Here is an 18202-nt window from a genome sequence, read left to right as displayed (position 1 = left end):
GACCGCAGTGGACTGAATTTAAAATATTCATTTCTAATTTCTATGGAGATAAAAGTAACGTTTTCATTATTGCTTTGTAGTGAGTTAAACAAATCATGTGTTTCTCTAGAACTCTATGTACTGGATAATCTCCAAAGCAAAACTAAAAGCTGCCAAATCAATTCGAAAAACACATGAATTTAATTTGATTTCACTTACAAGTACGCTTAGCAGATGTGCAGTTGGACAACATACTAAAAAGGAGGTTCTTGAACTGCTCAGTAACTAGATTTGCGGCATGACTAAACATCTCAATGTAACTATTTAATTTGCCTTAATGTAATATTCCATAGACAAAAAACCTCAGGGTTTCACATGTCCCATTACAGCGTTGAGATTTTCTACCACTCAAACTCCAAAAACAAATGAAATCATGATCAATAAGACTGAAGTCTTAATGGATGTGCTCTTTGTGCAAAACAGATATGGGACAGGGCCGGCAGCAGAAATCTTGGGCCCAGAACACTGATATCTCTGCCCCCACCCCTACCCCTACCCCCACCCCCCAACACCTCACATGTATTTTTATTATATTGTATATTGAATGTATTTTTTTTATTATTAGAAATAAACAGATAATATTTACTATACAATATAATAGGGAGGGGCAGATGGGAGAGCACAGTATTGAGCATCGTGTGGTTTGGTGCGTTGTGTGATGTCATTAAACTCATTAGTACGAGTAACCAGACGGGTGACTAGGCAGCCATGCAGCCTTGGGGCTCCTCAACTGGTCAGGGCTGGTACAAGTGTCCCCCTTCACCCCCCCTGTTGCCTGCCCTGTGCATATTCAGATATTGCATCGCTGTTGTTAACTGCAGTGCCAGCGGGTTTGTTATTCTCTACACTTTCTTCCCCTATACACTTAAATGCTGCTGTCGTCACCTACTGCTGTGCACTCTCCTATTTGTCCTAGTCTGTATTTCCTCATACACACCAGTCTGTCTTTGCAAGTGATGTGCGGAGAGGAAAATGGCTAGGTATGGCTAGTATCAGAGACACATTTTCACAGAAATATATGAACCAAATGATCATTGTAGACTTGGCAAACACATCCCCACATGCATCTGCTAGCAGGAAAAAGCATTCAATGGTCACCGACCATCGAATGATTTCTCCTACCTTCGGAAATAAAAGTCAGTCTCAACTGACTTATTTCCTTCGGTGTCCATCGAAGAGAGGGCGAGCACTGACGTCCTGTGACATCAGCTGCCCGATGACAGCAGACATTGTCAAGCCTGCGTTCCCATGGAAATGCCCAGCATTTTCATGGGGACACCCATAAAAAGCTGGGGGTTCCCACCACCGTCCGCCACCAGCCCTCAATCCCTGAAATTAACCTACCAGCGAATGTGTAACTCACCAAGCCGTTCATTGCCGGGGTCTGTGCAATGCAGAATATGCGCTTCTGCATGTGCAGACCGCCCCACCATTGGAACGGGGCTGAATTAGTCCCCTTCCGAATTGTGCTAAAGCACCCCCTTTATACAACGGTGCAAAAGTATATACTGCTTGAAATTTCAGTGATGTGCAGAAAAGTTAGGCAGGGACTCACCTATCATGCACTTATTACTCCAGAGTTTTGATTTAGAATAATACAAATTTGTATTATTTATATAGTATACTACACACCTAGCCCATGACTTTAGGGCTATTTACAGAGGCTTTTCTGAACAGTAGGCCATGGTGCAGTTCTAGTGCTGAGCAATTATCCCTGCAGTGAAACAACTACAACAAATTGTTTTTAAACTCTTTCTTTCTTTGCTTATCATTTATACCCCTTTCAGATCACACCTAATTACTGGGTTCATGCTGATTTGTTGCCAGTTCAACCCATGAATACAGTTTGTGCAATCTAAAAGGGCTTACAGGGTCCAGCAAACTGGAAGCATTTACTCGGCATTACAAACCGGTTAAAAAAGCAGGGTTCTTACTGGTTTGTTGCTGTGCAGTGTCAAGCGACCCGGTTCCTGTTCACATTGATGGAGAAGCAGTGATTGGAGCAGCGTCAGCTAACGCCCCTGATGACACTCCGCAGCTCCCCCCCCTGCATGATGTCAGCGACCCGGAAAAAATGCCAAGTCACTGAAGGGGCCAGAAAGAGCTAAATGCAGGGTCGCTTTGGGACTGAACCGTTTCCAAGTCCCGGTGTGACCTTGCATCTTGCGATGTGAAAACGGCATAAATGTTGTCCTTCTCTGGCCTGCAGACATAGACAGTGCTCACTACGGATGGGCTTTCCAAAATTCCTGTATAAACAGATTTATCCATCTGCATCTAGCCTATCTGCGTTAAACAGCATTTATAGTAATGTGATGCCATGGCATGACTTGGCAGTGCTGAGCATCTTTTGCGTAGCTTTTACCACTAAAATGTGTTTTATTTGGAAAATGTTGCAAATCTGCACACAAAACATTATGCTACAGTGTATTGCAAGAAAACACTATTACACAGCATTTCAAATGCATATTCACAGTAGTGTAACTATAGAAGGTGCAGGAATGCAGCTTGGGTGGCCCTATAGCAGAAAGCATCCCCACTGCACAATTTTTCTTTTCTTTTTTATTTTATTCTGCAATTTGGGTCTGATTCTGACCTGATCGCTGCTGTGCAAATTCACATGGTGGATGATTATCGATAGACTGCGTATGTGGGGCAGCATGGTCGGTGTAATGGTAAGCATTACTACAGTACCTCACAGCACTGAGTACATGGGTCTGATTCTCAACATGGGCCTCAACAGTTAGTGCAGTGTTTGTTGTGATTCTCAACAGTTAGTGCAGTGTTTGTAGAGCTTCACTGGGGAAGTGAATGTTCAAATATTCTCTGTAAAGCGCTGCAAAATATGTGCGCTATATAAATAACCGGTAAAAAATAAATAACTGTTTACGGCTCACAGTTTGCATGCAAGAGGCCTCTGTGCAATCCCTGCTGCTCCTTTTCTTCACTAGCCATTCACAAGGTGATTGACAGGAAGCTGCCTTTTCTGTGGAGAAACCTGCCTTTTTATGGGCAGTCCAGAACCAGCACAGGCGTGCCTAGGGAAAGCGCAGATCTTCCCAATCAGGCTGACTCCTTTGCAGCCACTGAGTATGTCCAGAGCCACGCACAGGCTGCAGACAGTGTGGAAATCCTTTGATGGTGAGTAGGGAAGCCAATCCTGGGGCATTTCCTGGGCAGCAATGAGCTGGGTGGGCAGCTTGAAGCTGGGTCGGGAAAGTGGTGCAGTGTGGCTTGAGCCATGTGGAGCGGCTAGAAGCCAGGCTAGGAGATGGGTGCGGTGTGGCTGGGTTGCAGGCTGAGCAGCTGTGTGGCCTGCGCAGTGTAACCTTTGACTACATATGTCACTCTGTGCAGAGCCGCATAGCCGTGGATGGGAGAAGCCGGGCAGTGTCTGAGCGAGTGGCATAGCAGGGATTTTTTGTATCTTGAGAGAGGAGCAGGGGAAAGGTGGAACAATCAGAACTATAGGAACCAGGTCTCCCAGTATAGTCCTAGAGAGTTTAAAAATCTCAGACCCGAAGGGTAGTATGAGGGGGGCATTGCCACCATATGTGGATTGGGATGCCTGGGGCCCTAGAACATTGCCAGCAGACATTGGGAACCCCGAGGCCCATCTTGGAGAGCACATCTGGGCATTTGTACCAATGGGACATTAGTTTGTATTGAGTCTCGCAAACCCCCACACTAGGGGAGAACGCATGTGCCAGGCATAACATTTTTTCCCAATTGGTAAAGTGGGGGAGTTTGCAGCTAGTGTCATCTAAAAGGAGCTTGTAAAGTATGGAGATAGTATGGGAGGGAGGGGATGTACTAGTACAGAGGTGTTCGAAGGGCGTAAGGGACTTAGAGGATGTACTGGAGGAGCCTAGGGAGTGGAGATAGTGGCGGACCTGTAAGTAAAGCCAATGTTCAGAGTCAGGTAGTTTCCAGTCAGCTTGGACCTTAGAAAAGGATGAGATTAGTCTCCCGCTCACCAGCTGTCCGACCCAAAAGAGGCCCCTATCCAGCCAACATTTATAGGTCTTGAGGTCCAACCCAGAGGGAAAGCAACTATTTGCCAAAAAGGACATATATGGAGAGAACCTAGATGAATTAGAGGGGGATTTGTGGAGGGACTTCCAGGAATGCAGGGTGGGCCCTATTTGGGGTGTTCCAGACTAGAAAGAAAGGAAAGCCATGGGGCTAAGTAGAACGGCATAGGCACCTCCCGCTGTTCAATCTGGACCCACTGCTTTAGCGTACTCCTCCTTGACCACTCAAGGACTCTAGATAAAAAGCAAGCCTGATAGTACCCCCGGATATTTGGAAGTCCAAGGCCTCCTCTGTGCGTTGTTCTATGCAATATATCTAGTCTCAGGCGTAGTAGTTTACCCCCCCATACAAAATCCTGGATGATAGTCTGAACATCCTGAAACCAACACTGGGGGATCCTAATGGGCAAGGTTTGCAGGAGGTACAGGATTCTAGGAAGAAAGTTCATTTTAAGGACTCCCAGTCTCCCAAACCAAGAAAAGGGCCAAGCTCTCCAAGAACGCAGGTCAGTTCGCAGCTTTCCTAAGAGGGGGGTGAAGTTGGCCTGAATAGTTGAGTGGGGCGTCTAGTGATGGCTACACCAAGATATTTTAATTGGGAATTGTGCCCGGTGAAAGGAAAGGCGGACTTAAGTCCAGTAAGCTTTTGGGGAGGGGTAGTGATATTAAGGTCAATTGACTTTGAGTAGTTAACCTTGAAATTAGCGAGGTCTCCAAATACGTGGAACTCCTCTAACAGGTTATGGAGGGAAGTGGTTTGGGAAAAGAGTAGCTAGTAAATCTTCGGCAAAGAGGGCCAGTTTGTATTCCCTTCCATGAAGGGCATAACCAGAAATATCTGGGTTCGATCTGATAGAGAACGCTAGGGCCTCCATACACAGGATAAATATCAGTGGTGATAAGGGACAGCCCTGTCAGGTGCCATTCCTATTTGTGAAGGGGCTAGAACGGGATCCGTTAACTCTGACTTTGGCTGACGGGTTGCAGTAAAGGGAGAGAATATGTTAATAGAAGATAGGTCCCATGTGTTGTAGCACACTGGACATGATAGGATTGATAGTCAATCATATCAAATGCCTTTTCAGCATCAGTGGATAATAGAATTGCAGGAGCCCCGTCTTGGAAATCCAGCACTAATTTAGCACCATATATATACCTCTTTTAATCACAAAATCATCATCCAAGCCTGGAATATCCAGGGAGTGCGCACAATAACATAGTGATAGCCTTCCACCAGTGTCATAGTGGAAGCGCACAGCAACACCAGTGGTGTTGCTGCGCTCCATCAATTCCCCCTGATACCTTTGCATATCTCTGTCCCCCGTGCATCTCTCCATCCCTCTTGCACATCTGACCCCCTGCTATACCTCTCCATCACCCTTGCACCTCTCCATCCCCCATCTGCACTTCTCCTTTTCCCACTGTACTTCTCAGTCACCCTGATCAGCCTTTTACTTAAAAACATAAAAGATGCTCAACAAAACTCTCCTAAACTGCCACCCATAGGAGTCGACATCCCGCCTTGCCGAATACTGTGCAGTCTGGCAGAGGTAAAAAGGGAGGCTTAAAATGGGGGGGGGGGGGGGGGATAAAAATTGTGCGAAAATGCTCTGCATGATATGAATTATGAATTATGGGCATAATATTTCAACCCACTAACACCACATTAGATGACCAAAGAAAAATAAAGACAAAGAAAGAAAGGAGTACCCCTCAGTACATCTGTGGTATTAAAAAGGGATAAAATGGGTGCGAGATTAAAAAAGGTGAATAAATGGACATGATAATTAAAACCGATTAGATGTCTAAAGAAAAAACAACATTTGAATAGCACACCTGTCCATCACTTCAAAAGGCGCCAGATGCGTGAATTTGAAAGGTGGGGAAAAAATGACACCCAAAAGTAATCATTTGAATACCCCCCATTAGGTAACATGGGTAACATGCTATAAATAAATCAACCATGAATTCTACAATGTGCCTGAAAATACTTGGGTAAAATGTGTATAAAATAAATTGTAGAATATTGGAATAGTTAAGGTAAAGGCCAGATACAGTAGATACTATATACTAAATAAACGAAAATGGTGTATAGCACATTTGAGTCAACTGCATTACAAACAATTATTCTCAAATGTTACTAAGTTAAAGCTATTCTATGGGCAGGGATAGTTCAATATCACTCCCAATCAACTTAGGACAGATGGTTGCAATTCTAATAATTATGTGACTAGGGTAAGAAAAGCAATTAAAAACTGGGGGACTACTTTACACAACAGGAAATTGATAACTTTTGATTGTAATTTTCAGTGCCATTAATATGTTTATAAATTTGATATGTACAGTACTTAGTCAATTTAAAGTAAAAACAGATATTTCTGTATAGTTATCAAGTCTGTTATGGCTATTGGTCATTAACATACTCATAGCACATAACAGTCTATAGTGGGTATTCAATTATTGACTGATTTTATGACCAGTTGAAAAATCCCCAATGTTTCATCCATTTTAGGGCAAATTGGATTTGACCTATTTAATTCCCATGCTGATTTTTAAACTGGTTGAAATATCAGCTGTCCACGATAACTAAGTCTACCAGCTCAGGGATTGACGTGACCTGATGCAAGGGTGCGGAGTCTTACTATGCCGGGGGGGTTTTGCCAGTGACCCCCTCTAAGCGGGATTTGGGCTTTTTTCCGGTACCCGACACACCGGTCACGGCCCCTTGGTCAAGTTCCCCTTCTTGAGCTGGTATATACTGGGACAGTATATGGAGAATTGTAGTCATCTAGTTGAGCTGAGATCAGAACGGACAAAACAGGTACCAAAGGATAAGGTTTTATCATGTGAAGGAGAGAAAAGGGACTGTTATTTGGAACGCACACTTAAACACTATAAAACGTAACTTTTAATATAATTTATTTAAATTCACTTCTGATATCTTTAGGGAAATAGCAGTGAAATAAAGAATTTAAAATCACAACACAAACAACACATAGACACATATATTGTGCTCAAATTTTTTAAAGAAGTGTATTAAAACAATGATATATTGTTAGAAAAATGTTGTGTCAATTTTAGCATAACTTCTTTATATGTCTCTATTTCAATACATAGTCAAAATAAGTGTATATAACTTTGTCCAACAATACAGTGAATGAGCAAAGACACCAATTATGAGTTCAGCAGCGTACTTTTATACATTTGTAATATTGCAAAGATCATCACATTAGATGCCTATGGATTATCCTATACTTCAAACATAAACCACATTGTTTTGTGAGCTGGAAAAAGTAAAAATAGTTTTCATTTTTGATGCTTAAACACAAAGGACCGAAATATTTCCCAAAGCAGCAATTTAGAAGAACATGTCTATCTCCTCACTTTGCATGTAACCAGATATTTTTTTTCATAAACATGCATTATATGAATACAATGAACACAGTGTCAAGAATAGAGAGTATAGAGAATGTGGGAAGCTTGTACTCAGAACAAGCAATACTTACACTAGTTTAAAAGTCATCAAAATATTAAATTATTCAAAAGGATGCATAAGAGGAGCTCTTATGTACTTTATGCCAATTACATTCTTTTCAGTCACTGTTTAATGGATGTAACAAGTGCACAGATTTATAGCACTTCTTTGTAAATGTACCCTGAACATTACTGACTGGCTAATAAATGTGAACTGCAGGAACAATATAGTGTTAAGGCTGTACCAATGATAACAACCATTACTACTCACTGGAGCAGGAGTCAGTGGAATAGTTCCGTGTGCTTCTGATATTCCAATTTGTTCCCTGATGTTCTCATCCCCACTGCTTTCACCAGAGGCCTAGTAAAATAAAAAAATATATACAAAGAAAAATATAGATCCAACATTTAAAGGATACAACACAGAGGGGGAAATACATTTAAGATGAATTAGTGGAAAAAAAAGCGTATTTTCATACGAAAATACGCTTTTTTCTGGCGTATTCGTATTTTTGGCATTTACTATGCCAAAAATAAAAATTTTCGTATTCGTATTTATAGGACATTCGTATTTGTATTGACAAATACGAATGATTACACCATCGATAGAATACGACAGAAATCACCATTCAAAAGAATGGTGATTCCTGATTTACTAAGCGGCCGTATAAAAAATACGGCCGCTAATTAGCGTAAAACACCTGCGAATGGCCGGGCAAATACGACAGGAAAATACACTTTATTTCCCTGTCATATTTGCCAGAAGCCTGCACGGATCAGTCAGATCCGTTCAGGCTTCAGTGTAAAAAAAATAAAAAAAATAAATAAATAAAACAAAAAACGGCGTGGGGTCCCCCCCACAGCCGTAACCAGCACCAGGCTGAAAGAGCCGGGGCCGGTAATAAAAAATCAGGAAACCCGGCAAATAGGGGTTCCCTGATTTTTTAAAACCAGTCCCAGTCCCAGGCTCCAGGGCCGGGGCTGGTTCCCAAAATACAGGGGACAAAATGAGTAGGGGTCCCCCGTATTTTAAGAACCAGCCCCAGGCTCAACCAGCCAGCAGGGTAATGTCACAGCCGGGGACACTTATTATATAAGGTCTGCGGCCAAAACATCACCCTACTGGCCAGTCAGCCTCGCCAGGGGCCCTGGGGGAGTGGGGACCCCCCCAATAAAAGGGTCCCCCCCCTCCAGGACTTACCTGACCAGGCTGAAGCCTGGTGCTGGTATATACTGGGACAGTATATGGAGAATTGTAGTCATCTAGTTGAGCTGAGATCAGAACGGACAAAGCAGGTACCAAAGGATAAGGTTTTATCATGTGAAGGAGAGAAAAGGGACTGTTATTTGGAATGCACACTTAAACACTATAAAACGTAACTTTTAATATAATTTATTCAAATTCACTTCTGATATCTTTAGGGAAATAGCAGTGAAATAAAGAATTTAAAATCACAGACACAAACAACACATATACACATATATTGTGCTCAAATTTTTTAAAGAAGTGTATTAAAACAATGATACAGTATATTGTTAGAAAAATGTTGTGTCAATTTTAGCATAACTTCTTTATATGTCTCTATTTCAATACATAGTCAAAATAAGTGTATATAACTTTGTCCAACTATACAGTGAATGAGCAAAGATACCAATTATGAGTTCAGCAGCGTACTTTTATACATTTGTAATACAGGTTGAGTATCCCGTATCCAAAATGCTCGGGACCAGGAGAATTTTGGATAGCGGATTATTCCGTATTTCGGAATATTTTAATATTTAAATGATGTATTTTGAAGTATCTTGCATTTATGCTGTATAAACACATAAAATACACACATATATTTTATTACCACATGAAATGCACACAAATATATTTTATTTGTTCAAAAAACAAGGTTTCAAAACATGAAACAAAATTTGTGTACTATCTCAGATATTGAATTTGAAGGCCAAGCAATCATTTTCTTGTACATATATAGTGCCAGTTACATATCATGTCCTCAGTAGGGCTGTTACAAATGTCCCCAGTGAGTTTTTAGCAAAAAAACATTTTTTTTTTCACTTTCTGGAATGTATGGTTTTCGGAATAATTCGGATAACGGATATTCGGATACGGGATACTCAACCTGTATTGTAATAACCCTGGGCTGTGGTCACCGGGCTGATTCTGTGTAAAAGATAGAAATAAACCATTGGGTTTTGCTGTGGAACTATGAGTCCCAGCAAGCCTGGAACGCATACTGGGACTTGGAGAACCACAAGTCCCAGCATGCGGCCCATTAAAGGGCTTGCTGTGACTTTTAGTACCACAGCAAAACCAATAGTTAAATAAAAACACACTGACATAAGAAAAATAAAACTTTAATACATACATAGCCCATACATACTGATACTTACCTATCTTGAGCCCGTAGGTAGCCCTCGGCCTTGGTCCAGTGTCCTGGTCCATGACGGCGTCGGGGTCCATGTCGGCGTCGGGGTTCATAGTAATCCATAGGGGACCTTTGAAGGCAAATTACATACCTCCCAACTTTTGAAGTTGGGAGGTCGGGACGTTCGTGCGGCTTCGCCGCGCGCTCCCGAAAAGGGGGCGTGGCCTCCCGAAAATTGGGCGTGGCCTCGCGGGGTGACGTGAACTCCGGCCACGTCCCGTTTTCGCCGCTCGTCGGCGCTGAATAGACGCTGTGCGCATGTGCACAGCGTCTATTCTTGGCCGGCTGGGGGGGCTCCCAACTGTCCCCCCCCACCGCGGGACTATGGCGGCCCCGGGCGGGGGGCGGGACGCGGGAACGTCCCCAAATATCGGGATGTTCATGCGGTAAGCGGGACAGTTGGGAGGTATGGAATTACTTATATGTCTCCTCTGGCGAAGATCTGGTTGTCTTCTCTCCTGAAGTAGTCCAGGTCTTCTCTCCTGAAGTAGTCTGGCTCATGATTGGCTGCTAGGTGGCCAATAGAATCATTTGGAGGAGAGGCGCTGAACATTAACCATCAGCCCTACTTATTTTGTTTCCGGTATTTTGGGAACCAGCCCTGGCCCTGGAGCCTGGGGCTGGTTTAAAAAAACCGGGGAACCCCTGTTTGACGGGTTTCCTGATTTTTTAATACCAGCCCGGCTCTTTCAGCCTGGTGCTGGTTATGGTTGTGGTGGGGGAACCCCACGCCATTTTTTTTTAAATTTATTTAACCATTTTTTTTTTACACTCTGCCAGTACGAATTCGTATTAGCGGCCGTATATATGGCCGCTAATACGAATCATTACGCCATCGGAGGGTTACAAAGCAGTCGTATTTGACTGCTTTGTAAATTCCCCTCTGGAACACGACTTTGCATACGGCTGAAACAGTCGTATTGATTCGTATTAAGAATACGATTTTTTTTTATTCGTATTCTTAGTAAATTTCCCCCAGAGACTACACAGTAACCAATAAATGAAAATACATTGTGTTTGTTATCTATTCATTAGCTTTTTTTTTACCATTTACAGCTGATTTAGGCATATCCCATTTATGCTGCGTTCTCATTGCCGCCCCTGCAAAATCCCGGGTTTTTCTTGCTGGATTTTTGGCGGGGCACATAGCTTCTCAGCTCAACAGATCCCCTTTATACTGCACCTCAAACCTGGGAATTTCCTATGTCTGCCACTTTCACACTGCTTTCCATGGTCTGCCTTCCAACAAGTGTATGGCATTTGATTGGGTGTTGGGAAATGTGTACAAATTGCTGTGATTGGCTGTTTAAAAACCAGCTTTTATTGGCTGGCTGTCACATATCACATGATTACATCCCCAATGAGCTTGTTTTTTGGCATCATGTTCACACAGCCATACACCCGTGTATTACCCAGGAAATACCCTGCAAAAAACCTGTGTGTAATTCCCAGGGCATAACACCCGGGTATTTCACAAAGACCCTTTCACAGTGAGACAGGACATGGGAAATTACTGCTTGCCCAGGCAAAAATCTGGGTGTTTGCGGCAGTGAGAACTGGGTATAATATGATTCATTCATTCTGGTAGTGTTAAGCTGTGTACACACGTGGCGATTTCAACATATATCGCTGGCAATATGGTTGCTGAGCGACCATATTGCCAGTGATTTCATGTGCTATGGGAGATAAATCTCCAGAGCATGCTCCCGCTGCCAGCCCTTCATGGTCGCTGGTCGCAGGAGCATGCTCCTCCGATTATGGCTTACAATAGCTGGTCACTGGTGCACAATGCACTGTGCACCAGCGACCGGCGCAACCAAAATCGCTGGTCACTGATAAAAATGGTACACTGAGCAATATATTGCTGATAGATATTGCCAGTACACTGAGCAATATATTGCTGAGCGATTTTAAGCCAAAATCACTGAATGACCAAATTGCACCGTGTGTACACAGCTTTAGACCAGGGCCGCCGAAAGCGGAGGGGGGCGGATACATTTTACCTGGGCTGGGCCTGTCAGGGGGCCCCAGGACACACACACTTTTTTTTTTATTAAGCAGCCGGTGCGCCGCGCCGCACAAATCACCTGGTCATCTGTTTAGCAGGACGGAGTGCGAGCGCCAAGCGGGGGCACTGAATGTAAAAACGCTGCCCTGAGTGACTCTCTTGTAAGTAAATTTGTCTGCCCTGTCTGGCTTAATACATTAGGGTCAATACATATCATGTGAACCCCTGACAGAGCATGTTACTCCATGGAAACAAGCATGTATCCCCTGGCAGAGCATGTTAACCCTAGCTGAGTGAGTACCTCTCTTTTGTATCACATCCGAGGGCTACATGCACTATAGTCATCTATAGTTATGCTGAGTGTCAACTGTTGTTGAACTACAAGTCCCAGCCTCCAGCCCCACAACTGTTGCAGAGGTAGTGATGGTCTGAGCTTGTTCAACGTTAACATGCTTACCTGTATCTGTCTCTCTTATGTTGGAGGTAGTGCATGGACCAGATAGGAATACAGTGGCAATTAAAAAAAAGTGAAGAACATTTTAATGAGACAGATACAAAGACAAATGTCAGGAGAGGTACTGAAAGATGTCACTACAGTATAATATAGAAGAGTGTAGGTGTTGCTCTATGTGATATACCAGACAATTACATTTTTTAATCATTTACCATTAACAAGTGAAACTAGTGTTTTGAAAATTAAATATTATGTGAATAATGATTGTAGTCACCAATCCAGTTTTCAGAGGGTCCCATACATCTGAGTGCACTCAATTTTGCTGAACCTGTTAGTCAGCTACTCTGATGGTTGTGTATTGCAAGTATTTATTTTGGGATCTATCTATCTATCTAGCTAGATAGCTATACAACAATGACTTCTTTCTGAAAGTGATTGAAAACACTTGTTCCTCTTTATGAATAGAAATCAGACAGATCTGATGAATCAGGAGTAAATAAGGACTCTCAGAGCATGTAACTCCAGGCAGAGCATGTTAACCCTTGGCAGAGCATGATAATCCCTGGCATCAAGCATGAAACCCATAGCAACGAGCATGTAGGTAAGCGGAACTTATGTGTCATAATATGTTTGGTATTATATGTAATAGGCATTATGGTGTGTGGCATTATGTGTAATGGGTGTGTGACAAGTGTAATAGGCATTACGGTGTAAATTTTTGGTGCGCACAGGAGCCGCACACCCTCCATGTTTGTTGAGCCCTGGAAAATATTCAGTATATTGTCAATACAATTACTGCCATTCAGTAAGCATTCACCTTGGAAGCAGTTGCAAAACAACGGGTCTGCAGACCCCACTTGGGGAAGCCAGCGCCGGCAGAGTGTGCGGGGAGCGCCCTCTGTAGGGGCCCTGGGACGTTGTTGTACCGGGGCCCAGGATTTCTCTTGGCGGCCCTGCTTTAGACGTCTGCTTTTGGAAAAAATGTGTCGCACATGATGCAGCTAATGCACCATAAGAGTACTGATTAATGTCACACTTGTATATTGTGTCACTTGTTTTAGAAAAAAGCTTCAACTGCTACATTGTAGTACTTCGTATACAGATTCAGAGACTCAGTTACATACAGATATATGAGCGTTGCAGAAAAAGATCCTCAATGCCAGCAGTCTCACATGACTAGGCTTGCTGAGAGGGGCTGTTTGGCACCACTACAGCAATGATGTATGAGGACACATCTGTATGTTTATAAATTAATAAAGAATAATTTGATCTTCAAAATTTTTATTGAAGTATAATAACTTGCATGGGTGTATATACAGTGCATGATTTGGGTATTATACAGCTTATACTAAACTATTGAACATACAATAGCTAGTATTTAAAAGAGCATACTTAAACTTTGCTGCATTTTTTCACTGAATTTTAACATTACTTTATCATTAACAGAAATGGAGAAATAATAATAGCCACTAGGGGGAGACTGTTCTGCAGAAGCAAATGCTTTTGATTCACTTTCCTATCCAACACTGCTGTTAGAGTCAAATTTAACTGGAAACAGAACTTTCACTATTCCCATGGTTACAAGATTGTTTTGAACTGAAATGCATATTTATTTACTTGAATGAACTACAGAAGAGGGAGGTTGAGCAGCGCACAAAAATATTTTGAAATTAATAATAGATATATGCAAACATTAAAGTATGTTTGGGCAAATGTCAGGAATTAAGCCGGTATATATGGTTTAGATATATACCGGCTTAGATTCTGTCATTGGGCCCAAACATACTTTAATGTGAATGTTTCCATATATCAGGGATGGGGAACCTTCGGCCCTCCAGCTGTTGTTGAACTACACATCCCAGCATGCCCTGCATCAATTGTTGCACGGCCACATAGCAAAACTATAACAAGGCATGCTGGGATGTGTAATTCCACAACAGCTGGAGAGCCAAAGGTTCCCCATCCCTGCCATATATAATTATACTAGAGTGTGTACAGTATATAAAATATCCTATTACTCTGCCTTCTATTAATCCAATATTTTATATTATATATCTATTAATTGGATGATCTTAGCTGAGACTGGTTGGCCATGTGACCTACAAAATTTGGGTATATATATCCAGCCTCTGAACAGACAGCTACCCACCTTTGATAAAGTTACCTAGCATAGCAAAACACGCCAGGGCTGCTTGGACACCCACAACTTACATAGAACCCCAGATAGAGGCCGAACCAACACCTTGGGACCATCATCAATTGGATTCTTCTAGAAACTATCAAGAACTAGCCACCACTCTATTCCTGGATATTACACCCAGCTTGGAAAAGGCAGATCCGCCACTCCATCTGCAGAGCATTGGTGCAAATACCGCTCCGTTGGATTATTGTTACTTTACCAGCATTTGGATCGACCACACAGATACAAGCAGACATTGCCTACATTCATTCCAGGGTGGTAACTATTCCTCCATACATATTCTCTTTATCATACAGGGGTACTATAAAAACGGACTCTCAGGGACAGTATACTTATTTGTGGATGTGCTATTTCAGTTATGTTTTATAATATATTTTATTATTGTTTTTTAAGTTTATTTTATTACATTTTTGTGTACAAGATCATCCAATCTATTTATTCATTTCAAAATATTTGTGTGCGCTGCTCAACCTCCCTCTTCTTCTGTATACCATTTACTGGGTTAACTACCCTATCTTTTAAACAGCTGCAGGAGATCCCACCCATAGTGAGCATCCCCAGTTATGCCCCTTCTTGGGTCAGTCCTACTCATTACTTTTACTTAAGTGAACTACCCTGAATAGTATTTACTTTGAAAAATTGTTTAGAAATATGTAAAAGCTGTTAACTTTTACAAATAAGCTAGTGTATTGTTTTTATATAACCATGCATGGTCATATTGTGTTTGTTATTTTAAAATAAAAGGAATGCTATAGTTCATGAGAATAAAACAATTTAAATAATACTCAGGAAATAATTGTCATTAAAAATGACATAAAAACAATGATAGCACTATTATTTTGAATGGGAAATGTAGCATCAAATAATCAGTATTGATTTTGTATAGCACTGTACGAGTAAACTAAAGACCAAGGGGGTTATGTGCTAGGTTATGAAATGATAGCACTGGAAGTATTTTATTATGACTTATAACTGTTGCAGTTTAAAATTTAGCAGCAAAGTAGCTGAATGTATAATATAGTCTCCCTTTTGGACAAATAACAACTATATCAGGTTATACCTACATGGAATAAATATAATTATTGAAGTCTATGTGAAAAGTAAGAATGGATTCCAAAATAATAATCTACAGTAGGTTTGAGAAGAATTTCACACGACCAACTTACATATGGGTCATCATCTTCACATTGATCTTCGGCTGCTCGTGGGTTTGGTTTCAGTGTTAATTGTTGAATAGAGCCCTACAATAAATAAAGAATGTAATAAGGAACTGAAAAGTAATCTTGTGTAATAGCATAAATTAAGCTTGTAAGGGTAATTAAACATTGGTCATTTCAGTTAAACTTGTAAATAGTTGCATAAAAGGTGAAAAAGAAACTGTTTCATGTCTTACATGTTTGTCACCTACAAACAGTATGTAGATAAATAAAACAAGTAGCGTTAAATGTAAGAAAAGTCCTATTCTTTTTGTACATTTACATCAGCGATTCTCCATATTCTTTCTGATCCAAAGGAGACGCTATTTCCATTCTATCTTGGGATTGCAATGGTTGCAACCATTGTATGTTCCTTTTTAAGGCAGCTTTCTGATTGCTGCGTAAACCAGGAAGGGAAAACTGGTGGTTAACAGCAATGACTCCACACCATAACAAGACATTTTGTGTAGGCAATGTCACAACAAATGAATCAATCTATATGTTGGCTATTGAAAATAGCCATCCCTTCCTCTCCCTCTACCCCTCTCTAACTCTCTCCCTCTTTTTTTTCTCCCTCTACCTTTCTCCATCTCTTTCACTTATTTTCTCTCTCCTTCTCACTCTCTCTTTCTTTGAGCTCCTGCCCCAGACTCAGTAACTCTTCCTGGCAGGCTGCTGTTCCTGGGCCCTAACATCACAATCTAGGTGACGGGACTCAGCACGAAACTCAGAAGAGAGGAACCTCCCTTGTCCCAGGTGATGTTAGTTATTTATTAACTTGAAGCATTCATTTATTCTTCCAACCCCTCTCTCTTCATCTTCCTCACTTTCTCCCTCTCTCTACCCCTCCCTCAATCCCACACCTCATTATATATCTATCTTTCCCTCCCTCTGTCCCTCTTATCCTCTCCCTTCATATCCTTCCCACCCTCTACCTCTCGCTATCCCTTTCTCTCTCCATTCTTCTTTCGCCCTCTCTCCCCACCAGGGCTTAAAGTGGTCATGCAGAGGTGGGGGAACTCATTTCTCTATGCCATATATTTAACCCCCCTCCCCTCCCCCATTAGGCAGAGACAGGGCCAGCAATAGGGTTTTTGGCATCCCCCTGCAAACTAGAATGCTTTTCTGTGAGAATTACTGTGCAGGGTCGATGTGGAGGTAAAAATGTTCCACCTCACATAAAAAAATCTTGGATTTGAGTATAAGATCCAGTAACCAGAGTGACCGCTATTGGATGACCAAATACGTCAGAAAGGAGTATGCAAGGAGATAAGGCTGGAGAAGTAGAGGGAGCAGTGGAGTGAGAGAGGGCCTTGTATGTGAGGGTGAGGAATTTGGCATGGGACATAAATCAGGTTTTGGCGGAGAGGACCAGTGGTTGTACAATGGCTTGGCAGGAAGAAGAATCTAGATGCAGCTTTGAGAACAGATCTGAGGGGAGTGAGATGGGAATATGGGAGAAGGTTGTAGTAGTAGAGCCAAGGAATGATTAATGAGTGGATAATTAGTTTGGTGGCATTCTGAGAGAGGAACAAGCGATGCAAGCGATGTTGCTTAGCTGTAACTGACATGATTGAGCCAGAGATTGAATATGGGAATTGAATGTGGGGATTGAATGTGAAAGGAGAGGATGGAGGCAAGGGTGACACCCAAGCAATGAAGATGAAGTACAGAGAAGATTGTGTGGTCAATAATGATAGAAAGATTGGGGAGATGGGTGGATGGAGAAGGTACTGAGTTCAGCTTTGTACATGTTAAGCTTCAAAGAGCAATCAGACATCCTGGGGAGATGGCAGAGATGTTATCAATAACCTAATAATGGGATAACCCAATACTGTATCCCAGTATTGGGTTATCACTCAGAGGATTTCTGGATGTTTTTGTTTCAGCTCGGTGTTCTCAAAAATATAGCAGCAGGTCAGTTAAAATAGAAAGATTAAATTTAAACTGCAATGGGTAATAATTATCTGAGTGTTCTTAATTTTAAGCATAACTCAAAGCAAATACTGTACGTACATGCACTAAAAACTGTAAAAGTGACTGACCTGACAATCTTGTTATAATTGATTAGAAAAGGCCTCAATCAGTCAAGTTATTTTAATACTTTCAGTACTGATTTCACTGATAGAGTTAATCCCACAATAAATTGTTGTCATCTTCTAGAACTTATATGGTAAGTATAATGTATTGGTACATAAATGAGTGAATAAGCATGACACATTACATGATAACTTGGAAAATTAAAAAAACTGCTTTCCATAAAATGTAAAAAAATAAAAAGAACACAATCAGGCGCGATCTCTTATAATTACTCCACTACCCAGTGTATATATATGTATGAATATACATGCACTGATGTTTA

General features: G+C 41.7%; 1 protein-coding gene across 5 annotated transcripts in view; it reads right to left on the bottom strand.

Annotated features, from left to right (window-relative positions):
- The window catches only part of COL15A1 (collagen type XV alpha 1 chain), a 537229-nt gene that overhangs the window by 338268 nt on the left and 180759 nt on the right, over nucleotides 1-18202 (bottom strand). For all 5 annotated transcript variants that reach the window (XM_083188349.1, XM_083188345.1, XM_083188346.1 and 2 more), the window contains 2 exons: nucleotides 15811-15885; nucleotides 7819-7908 (listed from right to left, as the gene is read on the bottom strand). In XM_083188349.1, the coding sequence (XP_083044475.1) occupies nucleotides 7819-7908; nucleotides 15811-15885 (165 nt within the window). The remainder of the gene's footprint in view (nucleotides 1-7818; nucleotides 7909-15810; nucleotides 15886-18202) is intronic.

Source organism: Crinia signifera, chromosome 5 (genome assembly GCF_055691185.1).
Source record: "Crinia signifera chromosome 5, ASM5569118v1, whole genome shotgun sequence".
NCBI lineage: Eukaryota > Metazoa > Chordata > Amphibia > Anura > Myobatrachidae > Crinia > Crinia signifera.
Note: the sequence above shows the minus strand (reverse complement) of the source record. Positions and strands in the feature narration are given on the sequence as shown.